Raw genomic sequence first — 21,069 nt, 5'->3', positions numbered from 1 at the left:
TCTCCCCATCTCTACTTCTAGGTTCGCCTTCCCTTTATCTCTTTCAAAGTCAACGATGAAACGCTCCTTGGCTATTTTCCTGAACAAACGGACAACTGACTCCCAAAAGGAGCTCCGTGTCCTGTCAGGCCACCCGGCTCAAATGGCAGCTAGCCTCGAAAAATAGTTTTCCTTCCCCTCACCTGGGGATAAACACCACCTCCCGTCCTCGTTATCGGTGCGTAGATTCATTTCACCCCTGAGAACTAGACTCTGATATCCCACGGAAAGAAAACTAGCCGGAAGGCACCTTGAAGGTGACCTCGGCCGAGGGGGGCACGAGGCCCAGGGAGGCCGCTCAGGCGTCAGGCGCTGAGCCAAGACAGCAGCATTCCCAACTCCGCTGAGCCAAGAGAGCGGCATTCCCAGCTCCACCCAGCATGAGCCAAGACAGCAGCATTCCCAACTCCGCTGAGCCAAGAGAGCAGCATTCCCAGCTCCACCCAGCAGCACAGCACAGCCCAGGCCCGGCGGCCCCGCCCTGCCCAGCCAAGGCCCCTGCAACAGCCGAGAGCGCCCGGCAGGTGCGGGAGCGACACACAGGTGCGCCAGGGCAGCCAGCTCCCAGCGCTGTTGATCCCACGCGCGTCTGAAATGAAGGGAAACGGTCTTCCTCCAAGGAAGCTCAGAGGTGCCAGGGAACACTGAAGGGGTCACAGCAATCCCACGAAAGAAAGGAAACCCCACAGTACAACACGAAGGAGAAAAGGAACTGGAACTTCAGTTTTGGGACTCTTAATTCAGTATCATCCACCACATTTTACCAACACTTTCAGACCAATAGGGAGCAACTCACGTTTTATTATTGTAGGGTTTATTCTGACAGATTTCTGGGGACAGATAGTAAGGTGTTCCAACACAAGTCCGAGCAAGTTCCATGGAACTGGTAAAATATATTAAATAATAAAATAACATGGTTTATTTTTGGAGTAAGAAAAGGCTTCAAGTATGGAAATGCAATGGATAAAAATTGATAACACACAATTTGATACATCATAGATAAAATAAAGCAAAAATATACTGTACATAGAGAATAGAATAATACAATTTGCTGATTTTTTAGACTTACAATTCACCCTTCAAGAAAACACATATTAAACATATATATATATTTTAATATATGTACCACAGAGGTACAACTGCCATGCTCCAAAAACCTCTGAGAGGTAAAGAGTCCCCCTTTCTAATAATCAACATCTCACAATTTAAAATTTGGAAAATATTCAAGTGAATAATGAAAATGAAAGAACAACCCAGACTCTTACCACCTAGCATTACCAACTAGCATTAAAAATTCGGATACATTTTCTTCCTATCTTTTTTCCATTCATATTTTTCACATAGCAGCAATCAGAGTGTACTTAAAATTTAGAATTCAGATTTTTTTTTTACTTATATAAGAGAAAGTATTTTCTCAGGTTATCAAGAAGTCTTCAAAATCATAAATGTTAGGAACTACATAATATGGCACATGGCTGTGCTAAGACTTATATTTAACCATTTCCCAATTATTAGGCATTTAAATTATTCCAAATGTTAAATTATTCCCTTAGAACAAATTGCAAGGTTAGAACTTATTTTCCAAAGCAGTTGCATCACTTTAAATGTCTGAAACGTGCTGTTTTCCTGCAAGCTCACTAGCTTTACGCATACACAGTCAACCTCATATTTGTTTATATCAAACTACACAATAGTGCTACCACCATTCTATTATACTACAATTTATCTTGGGAATTTGAATTCAGGAAAATTAACATCTGAATGCATTTATATAAATAAGTAACAAAATCATTTGGACAACCAACTTTTAATAACTTCTTACTTGACAATACCTAAAAATAACATCTCTTGGTTTTTTTAAATGGGAAGAAAATAGTTTTTAAAAGTACTTACTTATTCAGGACCCTTGCTATGCCAAAGTCCCCAAGCTTTGCAACCATTCCATTCTTGCTAAGAAAAATGTTCTACAAACGGAGAAAATGCTATGTTGTTTGAGATATTTCAAGAAAATAAAAGGTTGGGTCTTTCTTGGGCTTCTCTCTGAGCTGTTACCTGTGATTTTATGTCCCTGTGTAAGATCTTCCTGTCATGAATATGTTTTAGGCCCAGAGAAATCTGAACAAACCAAGCCAGAATCTATGGAGGGAAAACAAAACAAAACACAACTATTCAGTCATCAGATACTCGCACTTGCAGTGAAATGTCGTCTTGATAAAATGCAAACAGAAAGAGAAGCCACATGTGCATGTTTGCATGGACGAAGCTAATGGAGACACCACCTGACCACATGATGCACGTTCTACAGCGAGCAAAACTGAGGTGTGGCTAGGTAAGCCAGCATCATACATCAATAGGAGCTCCATATACAAAGAAAGATAAAGAGAAGCAAGGGAAAGAAAGAGGCAGTTGTGATTTTCTTTTTTCTTACTTAACACAGGTTGCTGACTGCATCAGGAATTGGAGGCAAGCTACTCTGTTTCCTGATAAGCCTGATGCCATCAGTTTTTCCCTTTTAGTGGGGGGAACATGCCAACAGCAGAGGAGGAAGAACAGGTGAAGAATCTGCGAAGTTGTTAAAACTTTTAATGACGGGAAGCGGACTTGGCCCAGTGGTTAGGGCGTCCGCCTACCACATGGGAGGTCCGTGGTTCAAACCCCGGGCCTCCTTGACCCGTGTGGAGCTGGCCCACGTGCAGTGCTGATGTGCACAAGGGGTGCCCTGCCACGCAGGTGTGTCCCCTGCGTAGGGGAGCCCCACGTGCAAGGCGTATGCCCCGTTTAAGGAGAGCCGCCCAGCGTGAAAGAAAGTGCAGCCTGCCCAGGAGTGGCACCACTCACACAGAGAGCTGACGCAGCAAGATGAAGCAACAAAATGAGATACAGATTCCCAGTGCCACTGACAAGAATACAAGAGGACACAGAAGAACACACAGCGAATGGACACAGAGAGCAAACAACTGGGGGGCGAGGGGGAGAAATAATTTAAAAAATAACTCTTTAAAAAAAAACTTAATGAAACGTCAATGTACATATACAATTTATTACAAATAGTTTTATGTTTAAAGCTAAAGCTTAATTTATTATTTTATCTTCTTGACTGACCAAGACTCTTTTTTATTAAAATATATTCTAAACCTATAGAGTTCTTTAAACTATTCTAAAATTTAACTGGTTCTTTGTCTATCAAAGCACAGAGAAAGAGGAAAATAATAGGGAAAAAAAAGCTGTACTCCAGATATTACAATTCAGTTGTAATTTTAATTCTTTCCCAACAAAAGGAAATAAATGGTGAAGAGCATTTTTATAAATGTGGCAAAATAATGCATTGATAGGAAGAAAGGATTTCTATAAATATGTAATTCAATATATAATGTAAATGAGCATAAGACAAATGCTTGATTATATTTATGAAGGTTACAGAGATTGATTCTTTAGTCATTCATACATTCAAAATATTTAATTTTAACTGTGGAAGATATTACATGGGCATGATGCTCTAAATGCTAAAATAGAACAAAGAAACAAATGGCCTAAAGAAAGGCGGTGGGCCATTCCATGGCTGCTGAATGCGCCACCAGACCCAGCAATCACACAGGTCGATTCAGATCCAAATGTCAACCTTTCTCCGCCAAGAGCACAACTCCCAAGAGGATCCGAAAGGAGGCACAGAGGACAGAAGAAAATTGTGTTGTGCAGAGAGAAAATGGGAATTGAATCCATTATTCTTCACCTTTTCCTCCCCCTTTTTTTTTTAAGATTTATTTTTTATTTATTTCTCTCCCCTTTCCCCCCCAGTTGTCTGCTCTCTGTGTCCATTCGCTGTGTGTTCTTCTGTGACTGCTTCTATCCTTATCAGCGGCACTGAGAATCTGTGTTTTTGTATTTGTGTCACCTTGTTGCATCAGCTCTCCGTGTGTGCAGCACCATTCCTTGGCAGGCTGCACTTTCTTTCGCGCTGGGCAACTCTCCTTAAACGGGGCGCACTCCTTGCACGTGGGGCTCCCCTACACGGGGACACCCTGCATGGCAGGGCACTCCTTGTACACATCAGCACTGAGCATGGGCCAGCTCCACACGGGTCAAGGAGACTTGGGGTTTGAACCGCGGACGCCCATGTGGTAGATGGATGCCCTATCCATTGGGCCAAGTCTGCTTCCCTCTCTCCTTCTTAATAAGAAGACATGAAACTAAATAGTCATTGCTAGAGTCTCCAAGCTCCCTAGCAAACTGGTATAGCTATTTAAAAACAAAGTACCAAATGGCAAAAGGAAAAACAATAACACTATTAAAATGATGTTCCAATTAAAATAGCTAAGGAACATCCACATCCTGATTTTATTTTAACCATGAAGACTTATCTCAGAAACGTCCTACATGAGACTGTCCAAGAAAAAGAGCTATCTTTTCTCAAGGAAACCTTATTCACAAAAAGAGATTAGACTTAAGTTCAATTGCAAACACGTGCCACACTAAATTAACTAACATTATTGGTCCACTATTTTGTGGTCTGAATTTCTCTACCAAAAAATCATGCTTTGGAAGCCGATGCGGCTCAGTGGCTGAGTGCCAGCTTCAATCCCCAGTCCCTAGTCCCTCAAAAATCAATCAATCGGGGAAGCGGCTGTGGCTCGATCAGCTGGGCTCCCGTCTACCATATGGGAGGCCCTGGCTTTGCGTCCCAGGGCTCCCTTGTGAAGGCAGGCTCACCTGCACGCTATGGAGAGCTGACCCCACAGAGAGCTGGCACAGCAAGATGACGCAACAAAGGGAGACAAGCAGACACAGAAGAATGCACAGCATATGGACACAGAGAGCAGACAGTAAGCAAGCCACAAGGGAGGGGGCGGAAATAAACAAATAATAAAAAATTTTTTTTAATTAATCAATCAATCATGCTTCATAGCAAAACATTCTACTACACATGGCATTATAAGTTAAAAAGCAAATTAGAAGGGTGTTTACCTGGTCTTCACTAAACAACACTCCCCGCTGTCTATTGATCCTTTTCATGAGGTCCCCTCCATCACAGTACTCCATTACAATGAACAACCTCTTGTTCTCTATAAGAAAAAAGCATCATCTGGCGCTGAAGCATTTGTAGAGATATACCTATTAAGTTCTAGAAGGTGGAGAACATAACCGGAAAATGCAGGGTAGAGTGATTAAAACTTTGTGCGGAATCCATATGAATTGGGTTCTAAATCTCACTTCCCCACACATACTTCTTAGTTCTGAGACTCGTGGCAAATTCATTTTTTAAAAATTCATCTTAAAAACAATTTATTGAAGTATATCATTCATACATGAGCATACATAAACAGTGAGTGTACGGCAAAACTTGTGAACTTACAAAGCAAATATGCGTAACATCATACCAGGCTGCCATTCATCACCCCAGCACAAATACCTTGCATTTTTGTGAAACATATGTTACAAATTATGAAAGAGCATCATCAAAGTATTACTATTAAAATTTTTTTAAAGATTTATTTTTTATTTCTCTCCCCATCCCCCCTCCGAGTTGTCTGCTCTCTGTGTCCATTCGCTGTGTGTTCTTTTGTGACAGCTTCTATCCTTTCAGCGGCACTGGGAATCTGTGTTCTCTTTTTGTTGTTGCGTCATCTTGTTGTGTCAGCTCTCTGTGTGTGCGGCACCATTCCTGGGCAGGCTGCACTTTCTTTCACGCTTGGGCGGCTCTCCTTACAGGGCGCACTCCTTGTGCGTGGGGCTCCCCTACGCGGGGGACAGTTTGAACCGTGGACCTCTCATGTGGTAGACGGACGCCCTAACCACTGGGCCAAGTCCGCTTCCCTATTAAATTATTTTAATCTCTGTGCCTCACTCCCTCATCTGCAAAACAGAGGAGATAATACAGAATTCCTTTTAGGAGTAAAGATTAGATGAGTTAATCCCTAAAAGATGGGTAGAACAATGCCTGCTCAAGAGGAGCATACAATACACACAGCTGTTATTATTAATGCATTTTTGCAAGAGATTAGAGATCTGCTGTAAAAAAAAAAAAATACCAGCTGTGACTCTTTCAATACCTCAGGAAGAACTGAAAACCACTTCTTGAGTTTGGGCTTAAACTTTTATTTACACAGCAATTAACAGCCACATTGTTAAACACAACAGAAGCCCCTCTGCCTGGCCTCTTCTCCGCTAGATTAGGGGCACTCTCCTTTACCGGGACGGTCAAGGTCCCAGGTGGTGGGCCAAGGGCTCAGTGCACGCCCAATACACCTCCGCTCACACCAGCGCACCTGTTTACCAAGATCACGTGTTTGTTCCCAAATCCGTTTATGCCGATTACATTTGTTATTACAACTATTATGCAAGTGGATGAATATGAGTGGAAAAAGAAAGTGATATTTCTACAAAAGGTAAGTTGAATGCTTTGGAGAACTCAGGAAAAGTGAGTAGCTAAAAAAAATGCTGTTGATCTAAATGTTGGCTGAGACGAGGAAAATAAGTGAAAACGCTCTAAAAGGATTGTGCGCGTATAAATTCTTACTCAACTTTAAAGAAACTGGAAATTACAAATGAAGATGTAGCTTCTGTAAGAGAGCATACTCAGTACTCCAATAAGTGGGTGCATAGCCAAAGAAAAGCTCTTAGTGTTGCATCAAATATTTGACAAATGATTGTGCATTTGTATGGTAAAATATGTTACGATTCCCTACTTGACCAGTATTTTTTCCATTAACCAATCAACTACCAGTTGGCATCTTGTTAGAAGGGCTGCTCCTCATTTTTTTCTACCTTTTTTCCTTTTCTATTGTTTCTCCCACCAGGTTGCAGGCTCCCTGGAGGAAGAGCCTACTCTTTGTTCTTGTATCCCCTGCCCCTACCACAGTACACATAAAAGGGGGTCAGCAAAGATTTGTTGAGGGGACTCAAAAAAACAAAACACCTAAGGACTGCAAACTACATGCGCAAAATCAGGCTTCTTAGTGAGTATGAATCTTCCTATTGTTTTTTCCCTGTTTTCATTGAGTACCACTCACCAGAATCTCTCCCTTGCGCTACCTTTTTTTTCTTTCAAGCAGCGAAAGCGTACTTTAAAGCAGAGGTCGGCACCCTGAGAGCCCCTGCGCTGGGTTGCTTCTAACTTAATGCTTCCTTTGCATAATGCCTCAGTTTTGCCCCCCACCTTTTAAACCCTTGCTGAGGTCATGCTACACGTAAGGAACATCGTGCTAGGACTAAAATTAAATCAGCCACACCACCCTTAAGGAGGTGGCGGACTCGCTGCAGAGGCCCGTGTTAGGCGTCTCTGGGCTCAAGGGCAAAGCAGACAAAGAAAATGAAAGGAACGGCAGACTTGACAGTCCAGGACGACTCTGAGAAGAGGTTTCCCCCACATACCCCTAACTGTCCTGAGATCAGTTATTTTTGGGCATGTTCTACTTTTGGAAGAACTGATGCTCCTTATTGTTCAGGCATTGAAAGGGCTGCCCCAGCAGTGACGAAGTAGCAATTTCAAAATCAGCGGGGAAATCAGAATAAGGAGAGGATTCCATTTCACCTTCTTCCCCTTCAATTCACACAGCCTTACACTGGCTTTTCAGGAAGTAAACTGTTCAACTTATTCAGGATTAATCCTGATTGCATCACCTCAAAGGAACGATTCAGGCCAGCGAACATCATCTGGCTCTAGAATATACCCCCCCACCCTGGCCCCTGTTAATTTCATATTTAATGGAGTTATAACTGTCTGGAGAGGCCATTTATGTTCTCGAGGTTTCCATCTATTTAAAAAATTAAGTACTGTAAGAAGAGAGAAAAGGTATAAGAAATAATTCTTGTCCTTGAGGAACTTCCGATCATATTGAGTGAAATAAAGAATATATACTGGCATCATAACCTCTTATATGGTAAATGGCCCAAGAGTGGTGAGGCCAGCAGGGGTCAGGGGAGCTGAGCAGGGGTGAGAGTCACGTCATGTTTGAGCAATCAAGGAAGTGGGAGCTGCATTTAGGTTAAAAGGATGTATAATATTTGAAAATGCAGAGAAGAGAAAAAGGGTACCCCAACAAGAAGTGCAAGGTACATTACAGGACAGTAGTTTCTGTAATTGTAAATTTCATGGATCATGGACCTTTCAAAAAAAAAAAAAGGGCACTAACATTAGTGTCAATCCTTTTTTAATACACCAGCTTCCAACATTTAAAAAACACCACAATGAGTGATCCCTAATGTAAACAGTGAGTTCAGGAAGCAGATGTGGCCTAAGCAATTGAGCTCCCACCTACCACATGGGGGGGGGGGTCCCTGGTTCGATTCCTGGTGCCTCCTAAAGAAGACAGCGAGCTGGCGTGACCGGCAGGCATGACAAGCTGACACAAAAGATGATGCAACTAGAAAAACGGTAAGGAGAGATACAACGAAGGAGGGAACTGAAGTGGCTCAAGCAATTAGGCACCTCCCTCCCACATCAGAGGTTCCACCCGCGTTCGGGTCCCAGTGCCTCCTCAAGAAACAAGGAAGACGAACAGACACAACAAGTGAAAAATAACAAGGGGGTGGGGAGAAAGAAAGAAACCTTAAAAAAGTTAATAGCATAATTATAATATTGTTTCAAGACTTGCAACAAAGGTACCAAACTAATGCAAAACATTAATAATGGGGAAAGCCACGTGTGAGAGAGGGGTATGTGGGGGCTTTGTGCTTCCTGCATGTTTCTGTAAACCTACAACTGCTCTAAAAATTTTTTTTAATTACTTTAATTAATTCATTCTAAACTGTACTTTCTAAAATCAGGATTGTGACTTACAGACATTGGCATTTTACAAGCAATTGCTGTAGTTTTGGCAGTATTGGCACTCGGACTGCTTACACAATTTTTAGAATAACAACCAATTTAACTTGCTTATATTTTCCTTTTTATATATGCATAAAAGTAATAAAAAATTAAAATCTATATTTAAGTAAGTCTGTGAGACCTCTTTCAATAAGTATAAAATAGAAATGATAAGTGATAAAAAAAATGTATTGTGTCATAGTCTAATTGGTAGCATGTTTTTTAAGTAGCACATGATGGTGCATCTTACAATCAATGGCAAATTAAATTTGATGAAAAATGAGATATCATCCACTATCAACATCATTTCTATAAAATAAAATAGGCACCAAAAAAGTAGGAAGGACACAAAAAGGGGATAATTCCTACCCTCTATCCACACTGTGAAGGGTCTGAGATTTTATACCACTTATAACAAGTCACTGTTACTTTTTTTTGGAAGTACTGGGGGCTGGGGACTGAACCTGGGACCATGTGTGGGAAGCTGGCGCTCAACCACTGAGCTACATGTCCCCCCCTTAGTTGGTTTTTCGTTTGTTTTGCCTGTTGCTTGTTGTTTTTTTAAGGAGGCACCAGGAACCAAACCTGGGACCGCTCATGTGGGAGGCGGGCGCTCATCCACTTGAGCCCCATCTGCTCTCAGTCTGTTAGTCTTGCATGGATGCGGGCAGAAGACAGGAGACGTCTGGGTCAGAGACAAAGGCCTTGATCAGTCTCGGCAAAGCCAAGAGCCAGAGCTGCATGTTGGCACTGGCTGCCCGTGCCCCAGGCCCCCCGAGGCAGCACACGTGAGCCTGGCTGGACACGTGCTCGCCAGGTGGGCCGCCTTAGAGGAGGCACATGGGCCTGGAGAACCTACTGCTTTCCCACAGCTCTTTGTGGGGAGATGCCGCCGCCTCCTCTGAGGCTGCTCTGCAGACAAAATCCTGAGAAATAACCCAGACAGACGGCGCATTCTTGGCCTCCCAGCAACAGTGAGCAGAGGTACCCACAGCCCCGCCCTTGCCCCCTACCTCTGCAGGGGCTGCTCTCTCACCTCGAAGCCCTTCCCCAGACACCAGCAGGACCCCTCCATCCCCTCCTCAAGCCCTCGCTCACACCTCACCCCAGGAAGCCTTTCCTGACCAGCCTAGGAAGAACTAACCCCAACCCCTGCCTCACCCTCTTCTGCTTTCCCAGAGCACCGATCACCTTCTAGCATACTGTACAATGTGCTTATTAATAGATCAAATTTCATTTAAACAGAATTGAGTAGCAGTAGGAAAATCTCACTACTTTCTCCTTGTCTTTCGCATGTTGCTTCAAACCAATAAAAACCTTACATAGACAAACATTTCATGTTGGAGCCATGGTGCTCATGTTCAAAGACAAGCTGCTTGCAGGTAAACAAAGGTTTTGTCTACCTGCTCGGTGGAATCAGGTGCCTTCAGGTGAGCTTGATGTTTCAAGTACCAACAATCTGCCAAGCAAACGCAAAAGGCAGCACAGTAACTCTAGCTTTCCCAAACACAGGTGTGACCCACTTGGTGGGGTGGAAAGCAGTCATAAGAAAACTTACATTTACAGTATCAACAAACTCAGTAGAGATTAGTTATGATAAAAGAACTTGTACTTTTACAACAGTTTCCGGCATAGACTGTCCTCGGATCCCGACCCTGCGCAGCGCAGAGACCTCTGGTCTGCTAAAGCGGTCCATTCCGGCTGCTCCATCAGCAAACACTGCTGAGCACCCATCGTGGGAGCCCAATATCCGAGAGCCACGGGGTCAGCGGAAGAGACAGGGTCCCCGGCCTTGCCAAGTTTACGCTCAGAAAGGGAGACAACTGTGAGGCAAACCCGCAACTGCAAATATAGACAGACACGCACACCCAAGTACCAAAGTACTGGAAAGGTCAGTGAAAGGGAGGCTTATTTGAATTGTGAGCCCAGGGAGCGGCCGAAGGAGAGCAAGGAGTCAGCCAGACAGAGGGAGCCGCCGTAAAGAGCCCAAAAACGAGGGGAAGACAGACGCTCCGAGCGCAGCCTTGCTCGCCATCGGGGAGCGGCCGGCGGGCGCCCCGCTCCAGGGCTGCCCTTGGCATCTTTTCCGTAAAGCCCAGTTCCCGGCCCGACGGCGGGTCTCCGCTCCAGCGGGGCCCTCGGCAGAGCCCTGAGACTTGCTTCAAATCAGCAGGAAGGGTCTGCAGGCAGAGAACTCCGGTTTAGGTGGTACTAAGCACCGTTTCCGAAAGGAAGGCGCCGGGCGAGGGGAATGTCGGCACGGCTGGTCGCAGGGCCCTGGCGCCGCGGGAAGCTCAGACGCCGGAAGCCGCGTCTCGCTGCCACCTGGCGGCGCGTGAGACGCTCCCGCCCCGCTCGCGCGCGCGGACGCCGGGCGCTGAGGCGGCGCGGGGGCTGAGGCGGGGGCCGGGGCCGGGGCGCGGGGGGCCGGGGCGCGGGGGGCGCGGGGGGCGCGGGGGGCGCGGCCGACCCTGCAGCCGTGGGAACGGCCGGCGGCCTGGGCGTCCCCTCAGCGCGCCTCCCCTCGCCCCGCGCGAGACTGCGGCTCCGCGGGGACGGCGTTTTAAGAATTTCTGTCAGCTTTATTCCCTGCTCTCTGCCTGGCATCTGTAAGGACTCGAGACGCCTGAGGGGGGGCCGGGCCAGTGCCCCTCGCACGGTGTTGTCTGTCTGCTGTGCCGTGCGCCTTTGGAGGCGGCTGAGGGGTGGGCGCCGAGCAGAGCCTGATCCAGGCGCCTGGCAAGGAGGGCCTCGTCCGGCGCGCCCTGTCTTGGGGCGCGCGGCCCCCTGCGCGGGTGGCGGGTTCCTCGTGGCGGCCGGCGCCGGGCAGCCTCCGCGCCCCCCCTCAGGCAGGGCCGCGCGGTCCGGGACGGGCGCGGGAGCGCGGGCGAAGCCTGCCCCCTGCTGGTGGGCGCCGGGGGACGCCGCGGCGCGGGGCGGGGGGCAGGGCGGGCCTCAGGCGGGGCGACTTCCGCCCCAGGCCGGGCTCGAACCAGCGCCGCCCGCCCGCACCCCGAGGGCCACGAGGGCCCGGCTCACTCCTAGTGGATGGGGATTCGGGGCAGGGGGAAGAACAAGAACCTTAGGAAAGCTGCCGACACTGCGCCTTAGGGTACAATTTAAGTAAACGAGAGAACGACGCCATTGGCAAAAATTCATGTATCAGGATTTCTGGGCATCGTCTCTTTCATGTAAGTCAACGTGCCTGAGACTTGATTTAAAATACTTGAAGAATATTAGAAAATCAAACCTTGAAATGAATTGAAGAAGGTTACGATGTTGGGATGTTTCATTCTTGCCAGAAGGATGACTTCTTTCTTTGAAGCTTCTTTTTCTTCGATGGGCATCTAAATCGTATTAAGAGACAGGGTGGTCTGTAGGGGTAATTTGCTTTCAAAACATGCTTTCTCTTCATCCCCGCCTAAAACTCTCCAGGTTTTTAAGGGAGTGGCTGTAGCTCAGTGGTTGAGCACCTGCTTCCCACATACAAGGTTCTGGGTTCAATTCTTGTTACCTCCTAAAAAATTAAATAATTCTCCAGGTTTTCATCTGGCTTTTACTGTCACTTCCAGAACTGATCCCCAAGGGCAGAGAATAATGTTTCTAGAATGAGTAGAGTGCCCTAAGTCTAATCAATGGCTTGTCAATGGCAGGGATAATCAAAATGAGTGCATCTGGTGAACTTACGCAGTATTAAATGTTCAGAAGGGTTAGTGATATTGTATTGGTTATCTAGGGATCGGGAGGAAAATTATTTTAATATTTATCTTTTAGCAGCAAAAGAGTTTTCACAAAAATGCAATATTCCCAAAGCAATCACTGCTTGAAAAGAAAATATGAAATCTAAAAAAAGAAAATATGCTACATTCCACATAAATCTAACTAGTAAAATTCTGTATTCAGATTATTACATTTTTCACTTCTAAATAAAAACTGTCTTTTGTGAATTCATCTTAGATTTGCTGTGTTGTCTTATTTTTCTATGAATCACTTATGGGCAGTACCTCTCAAGTATTCGGGTGCCCATGCAGCGACCGCACCTCATTTCTACCTTTCCTGGTTCATTCTTGACACTCCAGTGACGTCATTTCTACTCTGACTTCTGACCTCCATGTATCACCCATTCCTTTCCACTGCTCCTTTTGCAAAGTTCTGCAACACTGGCTTGCAAATACTCAGGGGTCCCCAAATTCTCATTCTCCCTTTAAGAGATTTAGACTTAAGAACTTAAAAGTTACACTCTCAATCCCAGCTGCACTGCCTCCTAGCTATGTATCCTTCAGTAAGTTATTTCACACCTCTAAGCTTCACTAGCTCCTCTCCCCCAATTTAAATTGCATAGTCCATATAGTTGAGTTTCAAAACAAAAGCAACTGGATTACTCCCACCAGATTGATAACTTTATCTACTTCAAATATTTTTAACTGCTATTCTTTAAAAGAATACTACAAACAATAGGCAAACATAAGCTAGGTAAAAATGCTGACACTACATACAGCAAAGATTTTTGTATTTATAATATATAAAGAGTTCTGGCAAATTAATAAGGAAAAAAAAAGGCAAACATTCCAATAGAAAAATGGACAAAGTATATAAACAGGCAACCTACAAAAATAAAAGAAATTAAAATGTCAAACATAAAAATATTCAACCTCACTGAGTAATCAAATCAAAACTAAAATAAAATTTGACATGATATTTCATCTATGAAACTGGCAAAGAAGAATGTTAATACCCACTGCTGGACAGAAGACAGCAAAATGGACACTTATATTTGTCTGGTCAAAGTATATAAATTGGTAAAATCTAGGAAGGCAATTTTACAATAAATAATAAATTTTAAAATGTTCCTATTTTTGACTTACTAATTCTTCTAAGGAATTTATCTAAAGGAAATCAGAAACATTCCCTAGAAAAAAGCCTTCATTGCAGTGTTTTATTTTAGTTTTTAAAATTACTGTAATAATACATGCTTGTGATTTTTAAAAATATTTTAAGCCAGACAGAAGCGAATGAAGTAAAAGTGAAATATCCCCTTTTCCTCTCCACCCATCCGCTGAATTCCTATTACTTAGAGCAGGGGTTCTTGATCTTTTTTGTTCCATGGACCCCTTTGCCAGTCAGGTGAAAACCACAGACCCCTTACTAGGCCCACACTATACTGTATAGAATTTAATAAACATACCTGCACCAACACGCCCCCTCAAGAATAATGTTTTTTTGAATTTCAACAAGTTCATGGACCCCTTGTTAAGAATCCCTGCCCTAGGGGTAACAGCTGTTAACTGTTATGTATCTTAATAGACCTTGCAATTTAATACATATATATATATACACATACATACACACACACATATAGATTCTGGTTACTAAAAATAGATCATACGCTATATATTGAATGTTATTACAGAAAAAAGGTAAATCTAAAAATATAGGTAAATTATGGCATTTTTATCTAACAGAATAGGTGGTTATTAGAAATCATGGAAAGCAGTGTGTTATTCTTAGAAGAATTGATGAAGAATAGATAAATCTGGTTATTGTACATCCTTGAGGAAATTACTTAACCTCTCTAAGCCTCATTTATCTATACAATAAGGATATCTACATTTTAAAGTTGTTGGAGGATTAAATGAGATGATATATGAAAAGCATATAGGATTGCTGATTCCTCCAGTAAGCAGTACTTAAATATTGTAAACATTTACTATTACTATATGAGAACACTGAATGACATGAGAAAATGTTCACAATACATTGCCAAGTGTAAAAAGTTGCTACAAAGCAGTATATCCAGCATGACACCAATTACATCAATAAAACCTATAAAGTACATTAATGCATTAAAATAGTCTGGAAAGAAATCTACCAAAATGTTAACAGTGTTAAGAGATTATAAGTGATTTTTATTTTCCTCTAAATGGTCTTTTTTTTTTTTTTAAGATTTATTATTTATTTCCCCCCTTTCCCCTCCTCCCACCCTACTGTTTTTGCTGTCTGTGTTCTCTTCTCTTCTCATTTTCTCTTCTCTAAGATTCACTGGGATTCCATCCTGGAGACCTCTGATGTGGAGAGAAGTTCCCTGTCAATTGCGCCACCTCAGTTTCTGGTTTCTGCTGCACTTCACCTTGACTCTCCCCTTGTCTCTCTTGTCTGCCTACCACTTGGGAGGTCCAGGGTTCAAACCCAGAACCTCCTTGACCCGTGTGGAGCTGGCCCATGAGCAGTGCTGATGCGCACAAGGAGTGTCGTGCCACACAGGGGTGTCCCCCATGTAGGGGAGCCCCACGTGCAAAGAGTGTGCCCCATAAGGAGAGGCGCCCCATGCAAAACTAGTGCAGCCTGCCCAGGAACAGTGCCGCATACATGGAGAGATGTGCGTACAAATACACACACACACACACATTGAGAAACTATATATTTTTTCAAACAATGCATCATTCTATACATACTAGTTTCTCAATTAGAAAAACTGTGACTATTGCCCTTGTCAATACCTCACCTACAGTGTGATTTCTAGGAGCTGCATAGTTTTCCATCAGTTAAGTAACCAATCCCCTACTAGTGGACTTTTCATTTGTTTTCCAACTGTCTGTACATCTCTAAGTATTTCCTTGAAATAAAATCCAAAAAGAAGAATTACTGGGACCTGGGATAGACACTTTCTTTACTTTTTCAAAGTGAAGAGAGCTTTTTCTACTTACACAAATAATCCATAATTTTTAAAATCTAATATGTGCTCCGTGTAAACATTTCTGGCAATGCAGAAAGACAGAAGCCAAGTCCCACCACACAGAGATAATCACTGTGCATGTTTTGTGGTGACTTTTTAAAAATTCTTTTAATCCATGTATTGTAGACCTTATCCTTGGTCAATTAATCCAAACAGGGCATGCATCCTTCTAAGGCTTAGATACACACTGGTAAATTCTCCTCAGGATAGTACCAACTGGCCTTCACATACCCCGAGTAAGAAAGTTCCTGCTTCCCTCGCTGATTCTCGATGCTTAGTCTTCCTGACTAATCATCTACAATGAGCTTTCATTAACCATTCGGCTGGGCCATTTCGCACAGATTTTCTTCTGCTACTTTCATTTACAAACCCTAGAAGATGACCAATAAGATTTCACCTTAAAAATTTATTCTTGCATACTATATAGGTGCTAAAGTTACCAGGAAGTCCCAGGGTATTTTAAAAGGAACATATCATATTGAGAGGGTGACAGAATATCAACACTGATCCAGGTGAATTTAGTCAAAATTATTCCTTTTTATTAAACATATTTAATTTTTTCCAAAAATTATTAGACTGAGAATAAAGTATGATTTTCTCCTCTCATTCAATCCAATCAAGAACTATTTATTGGGCAGCGGATTTGGCTCAACTGATAGAGCGCCCACCTACCATATGGGAGGTCCAGGGTTCAAACCCCGGGCCTTCTTGACCCATGTGGAGCTGGCCCATGTGCAGTGCTGATGTGCGCAAGGAGTGCCCTGCCACGCAGGGGTGTCCCCCACATAGGGGAGCCCCACGCGCAAGGAGTGCACCCGTAAGGAGAGCTGCCCACGCAAAAAAAGCGCAGTCTGCCCAGGAGTGGCACCGCACACACGGAGAGGTGACCCAGCAAGATGATGCAACAACAACAAAAAGGAGGCACAGGTTCTCAGTGCCACTGACAAGAATGCAAGTGGACACAGAAGAACACACAGCGAATGGACACAGAGAGAAGATAACGGGGGGGGGGGGGGGGGGGGGGATAAAATAAATCTTTAAAAAATAAAAAGGAACTATTTATTGATTTATTTTGCATTTCTTAAGCTGACTAATGTGTTTGAGACTTTTTGTCCACCTTTATGCTGAAGGAGAGAAACACATGAATAAATGAGCAAAATAATCTATGCTATTAAGAAAGTAAGCCAGGGCGGTGTGATGGGGAGTGACTAAGACTGGGGCTGGGCCTCTGCGGAGGTGACCTGAACAAGGAGACAGGGAGAGGGAGCTGCAGGGCCAGCGGGGTGGGATCTCGGAGGGCCTTGCAGGCCCCTTCCGGGTCTAGGGGTGCAATGGGAGCCAGAAGTGAAGTAATTGTATCTCTTTTCTTTCTTTCCTTTTTTATTTTATTTTTACATTTTTATCTTTAAATTTCTCTTTCCTTTTTAAAAATAAGATCATCAGTTGCTGTTTGGGCAATGGACTTAGGAGGGCAGGAGTGAACCAGAGTCAACTGAGGCTGACGATACAAAATTCCCAAAACACAAACATCCTAGAGCGAAAGTCAGCTAAACGTACCACAGCAAATCAGCAGGAGTTTGACCTTCTTAACGTTACCTTTGCAAAGTTGATCTCCTTGATAACACAGTGCTTGCCATCTGACTTCGCTTTAGCCAAGTATGCTTTCCCGAAGGCACCTTCCCCAATCGTCTTAATCACGTCGTATTTATCCATGTTCCCAGGACGCGGAGGTTACTGGGAGTGGAGGGATGAAATTTTATCTCACACTTCTCATAACACCAACAAACTCTTAAAGCTGCTGACTGCCCTGCAAATGAGCTCTTTGCTAGAGCTTTCCTTCCCACCTTGCGAGGACGGGGTGCAATACCCTACCCGGGGGCCCAGGTGAGAGTCAAGGTGAGAGAGCTTCTTGGCGGGCTCGAGGTCGTAGCTCCGCTCTGGTAACACTTCACACTGTCGTCTTGGGCGGGTCCCTTACCCTGGCAAAACGGAGGCAGTCTGTGCTGCACCAGGCCGCGTGGACGAGAAAGAGGGGTGCGCGTCCCCCCGCGCGCCTCAAGGGCACGCTTACCTCGAGCCCGCGGGGTGTTCCAGCCGCCTAGGGCGACGGGGACATTTGTGGGGTCTTCTCTGTGCCTCCCAGGGCCTGGGCGGGTGCCCGCAGCACGGGGGGCTGTCCCGCCTAACGCGGGGTCTCGCAGCCCCACAACCTTGCCAGGGCTCCCGGGCATTCAGGGGTATGGGGGAAACTCCTTTTAAAATCATCTGCGGCTGGAATCAAATTCCATCTCACACGGAAAACGAGGGGCTTCTTTGGCACTGAATTTTCCGGGAAGGCGACCCTACCCTCACCTCGAGGCTCTTGCACGTTTTGCTGGGTCCTGGCGCCCCGGGTTGGGGGCCCGCGGGTTGGGGGCGCGCACGGCTGCGTTCCCGCGCCCGCTGTCTCGGCGTCTTGGGGCGCTGCGGGCTGTCCCCCGGGACTTCCGGCCGCGGGCAGGCTGGGCGCTGCGGGCCCCGAGGGCGCGCGCTCAAGGGGTGCCAGGGCAGCCCCCCTCTCGGGGACGCGCGGAGGCAGCGCGCTCGCCCCAGCCCGGCGCGCGACGCGGCCGCGTCTCCATGGAGACCCCGCGGCCCCAGACGCCAGGCGGCTCCCCACCCCCGTGGCCCTCCCGCGGGGTCCCGGCGCCCCGGGGCGACTCGCGGTCAGGACTGAGGGGCGGCGGCCGCAGCCTACCTGCTTCCCGCGCGGGGGGCGCGAGGGCGGGGGCGGCCGAGGCTCCCGGGACCGCAGCGCCCCCCGCGGCCGGGCGGGGCGCGACGGAGCCCGCGGCGCGGGCGAGCCCCGGGGAGCGCCGGGAGGGCCGCGGCCTGCGGGGCCCTGCGCGGGCGGGGCGCCAGTCAGTCAGAAACGCTGAGGTTTGGAGGAGAGGGGGGAGGCTTGGTTCAAAGTGTCCGTCAATCCTTGCGCAGTTGTGCGCCAAGACTCCTATCGTAAACTATCACTAAAGATGGTGTGTAAGCGGCTAATTCCAGTAGAAGCTCCTCAAATTGCACTAAAAGCAAAACCCTGAAAACCGTCTGACTCTCTCTGTAACTACACACTTTCAAGTTCTCTTTGTGACTACCCTGGGGCAGTAAGATATGAGAGGGCTGGGGAGTGTAGACTACGGTACCTGCGGACGCGGAGGACTTGGAAATATCCTGAAGACTCTCCAAACCTGCCGAAACGCGTGAAAAGTGTGCAGGGTGGTGAAGAAAAGGAGCTCCATAAGTAACTCTGGAAAACGGTGTTTTGACTAGAAACTGTAAGGTTATACAGACAATACTCTAGTTGGTCAAGTTGTTTCTCCCAAGAGTGTGGGTTAATGATTCCAAAGCTACATGTATAAACTCAGTGGTTGCTGGATGGTGCGAACTAGGTTTCCCACTGTCAGAGAAGTTACAGAAAAGTAAGGGGGTGGGAGAAAGCTAGAATGTTCCACGTGGTACTGAATTTGAGCTGGAGACATCAGTATGAATTCATGATGCGTACATATACATACAGAGGGAGAGAAACAGATGTAACTACACGTGTGTGTATATGCAGGTTAATAAACATACATGTGTTTCCCAGCCCTGTCCCCCAAAAGGGCCTAGCACTGACGCCCCAATAGCAACAAGCACACTCAGTGCCCAGCTCTTGGTTTCTAAACCCGTTAAAAAAAAGAAAACAGGGCTTCTTGAGAAATGGCTGATTGTAGGGCTTGAGGCAGAGAAGTTACAAGATTAGCCAGGAGCAACTTCTCACAGCACCAGAAAGTAAGGATGGATGCAAAAAACCAAAATGGGGTGTGGCAAAGGGACACAGACTGGAAAGGGCGCCCAGTGGCCAAGCTGGAGCAAGCTGAGCAACAAAGTAAATGACTCAGTACTGGAAGATAGTGCTCCTCAGGAGGCGGCGCAGGACTCCTGCACTAGCGGCTCACTGTGAGTGGGGCGTGGAGACCGGAAGGAGTACCCTCAGTGGGGACCTGGCAGGCTGTCTCACCCACGTGCTCAAGTCATGATGTTGGTGCTCCCTGGAAGGACGTGGTGACAAGGGCACGGCACCTGTCACCGTCTTCCCCCAAACCATAGCCTCAGTCAATCATGACACATTAAAGACAAATCCAAATGGAGGAACAGTCTACAACACACCTGACTGGTACTCCTCGGCGACGGCCTGGAGAACAGAGGAGCGTGGGGGACAGAAGGGCAAAGGGGACCAGAGGGGCCCGGGGGCCAGAGGGGCCTGGGGACCAGAGGGGACCAGAGGGGCCTGGCGACCAGAGGGGCCTGGGGGGCAGAGGGGCAGAGGGAACCAGAGGGGCCTTGGGGCAGAGGAGCCTGGGGGCCAGAGGGGCCCGGGGGCCAGAGGGGCCTGGGGACCAGAGGGGCCTAGAGACCAGAGGGGCCTGGAGAACAGAGGAGCGTGGGGGACAGAAGGGCAAAGGGGACCAGAGGGGCCTGGAGGCTAGAGGGGCAGAAGGGACCAGAGGGGCCTGGGGGCAGAGGGGACCAGAGGGGCCTGGCGACCAGAGGGGCCTGGGGGCCAGAGGGGCAGAAGGGACCAGAGGTGTCTGGGGGCAAAGGGGCAGAAGGGCACAGAGGGGCCTGGGAGCTAGAGGGGCCTGGAGGCAGAGGGGCCTTGGGACCAGAGGGGCCTGGGGACCAGAGGAGCCTGGTGGCAGAGGGGCAGAGGGGCCTGGGGGCAGAGGGGCAGAGGGGACCAGAGGGGCCTGGGGGCAGAGGGGACCAGGAGACCTGGGGACAGAGGTGCCTCTGGGCCAGAGGGGCCTGGGGGCAGAGGGGACTAGAGGTGCCTGGGGACCAGAGGGGCCTGGGGGCCAGAGGGGCCTGGGGGCAGAAGGGACCAGAGGGGACCAGAGGGGCCTGGGGGCCAGAGGGGCCTGGGGACAGAGGAGCCTGGGGGGCAGAGGGGCCTGGGGGCCAGAGGGGCCTGGGGACCAGAGGGGCCTGGGGGCAGAGGGGACCAGAGGGGCCTGGGGGCAGAGGGGCCTTGGGACCAGAGGGGCCTGGGGGGCCAGAGGGGCCTGGGGACCAGAGGGGCCTGGGGGCAGAGGGGACCAGAGGCGCCCGGGGGCCAGAGGGGCCTGGGGGCCAGAGGGGCCTGGGGGCAGAGGGGCCTGGGGGCAGAGAGACCTGGGGGCCAGAGGGGCCTGGGGACCAGAGGGGCCTGGGGGCAGAGGGGCCTGGGGGCCAGAGGGGCCTGGGGGCCGAGGGGCCTGGGGGCCAGAGGGGCCTGGGGGCAGAGGGGCCTGGGGGCCAGAGGGGCCTGGGGGCAGAGGGGCCTGGGGGCCAGAGGGGCCTAGGGACAAAGGGACGTGGGGGCAGAGGGGACCAGAGGGGCCTGGGGTCAGAGGGTCAGAGGGTACCAGAGGGACTTGGGGACCAGAGGGCCCTGGGGGCAGAGGAGCCAGGGGAACAGAGGGGCCTGGGGGCCAGAGGGGCA

At 47.6% G+C, this 21,069-nt stretch overlaps 1 protein-coding gene across 15 annotated transcripts in view; it reads right to left on the bottom strand.

Moving 5' to 3' along the window:
- NEK5 (NIMA related kinase 5) overlaps window positions 1–18,422 on the bottom strand; it is a 98,760-nt gene extending 80,338 nt beyond the window's left edge. For 2 of the 15 annotated variants that reach the window (XM_058276761.1, XM_058276767.1), the window contains exons 1-7: window positions 18,313–18,377; window positions 17,172–17,309; window positions 12,093–12,189; window positions 5,002–5,099; window positions 2,092–2,175; window positions 1,933–2,003; window positions 836–922 (exon numbers count right to left, since the gene is read on the bottom strand). In XM_058276761.1, the coding sequence (XP_058132744.1) occupies window positions 836–922; window positions 1,933–2,003; window positions 2,092–2,175; window positions 5,002–5,099; window positions 12,093–12,189; window positions 17,172–17,288 (554 nt within the window). In that variant the 5' untranslated portion in view covers window positions 17,289–17,309; window positions 18,313–18,377. Of the gene's footprint in view, window positions 1–835; window positions 923–1,932; window positions 2,004–2,091; window positions 2,176–5,001; window positions 5,100–10,245; window positions 11,176–12,092; window positions 12,190–17,171; window positions 17,310–17,927; window positions 18,181–18,312 lie in introns of those variants that run through there. The other 13 variants (XM_058276763.2, XM_058276766.2, XM_058276760.1 and 10 more) reach the window with 10 other exon arrangements.
- Window positions 18,423–21,069: the final 2,647 nt, after the last annotated feature.

This window comes from Dasypus novemcinctus, chromosome 15 (genome assembly GCF_030445035.2).
Source record: "Dasypus novemcinctus isolate mDasNov1 chromosome 15, mDasNov1.1.hap2, whole genome shotgun sequence".
NCBI classification, from domain to species: domain Eukaryota; kingdom Metazoa; phylum Chordata; class Mammalia; order Cingulata; family Dasypodidae; genus Dasypus; species Dasypus novemcinctus.
Note: the sequence above shows the minus strand (reverse complement) of the source record. Positions and strands in the feature narration are given on the sequence as shown.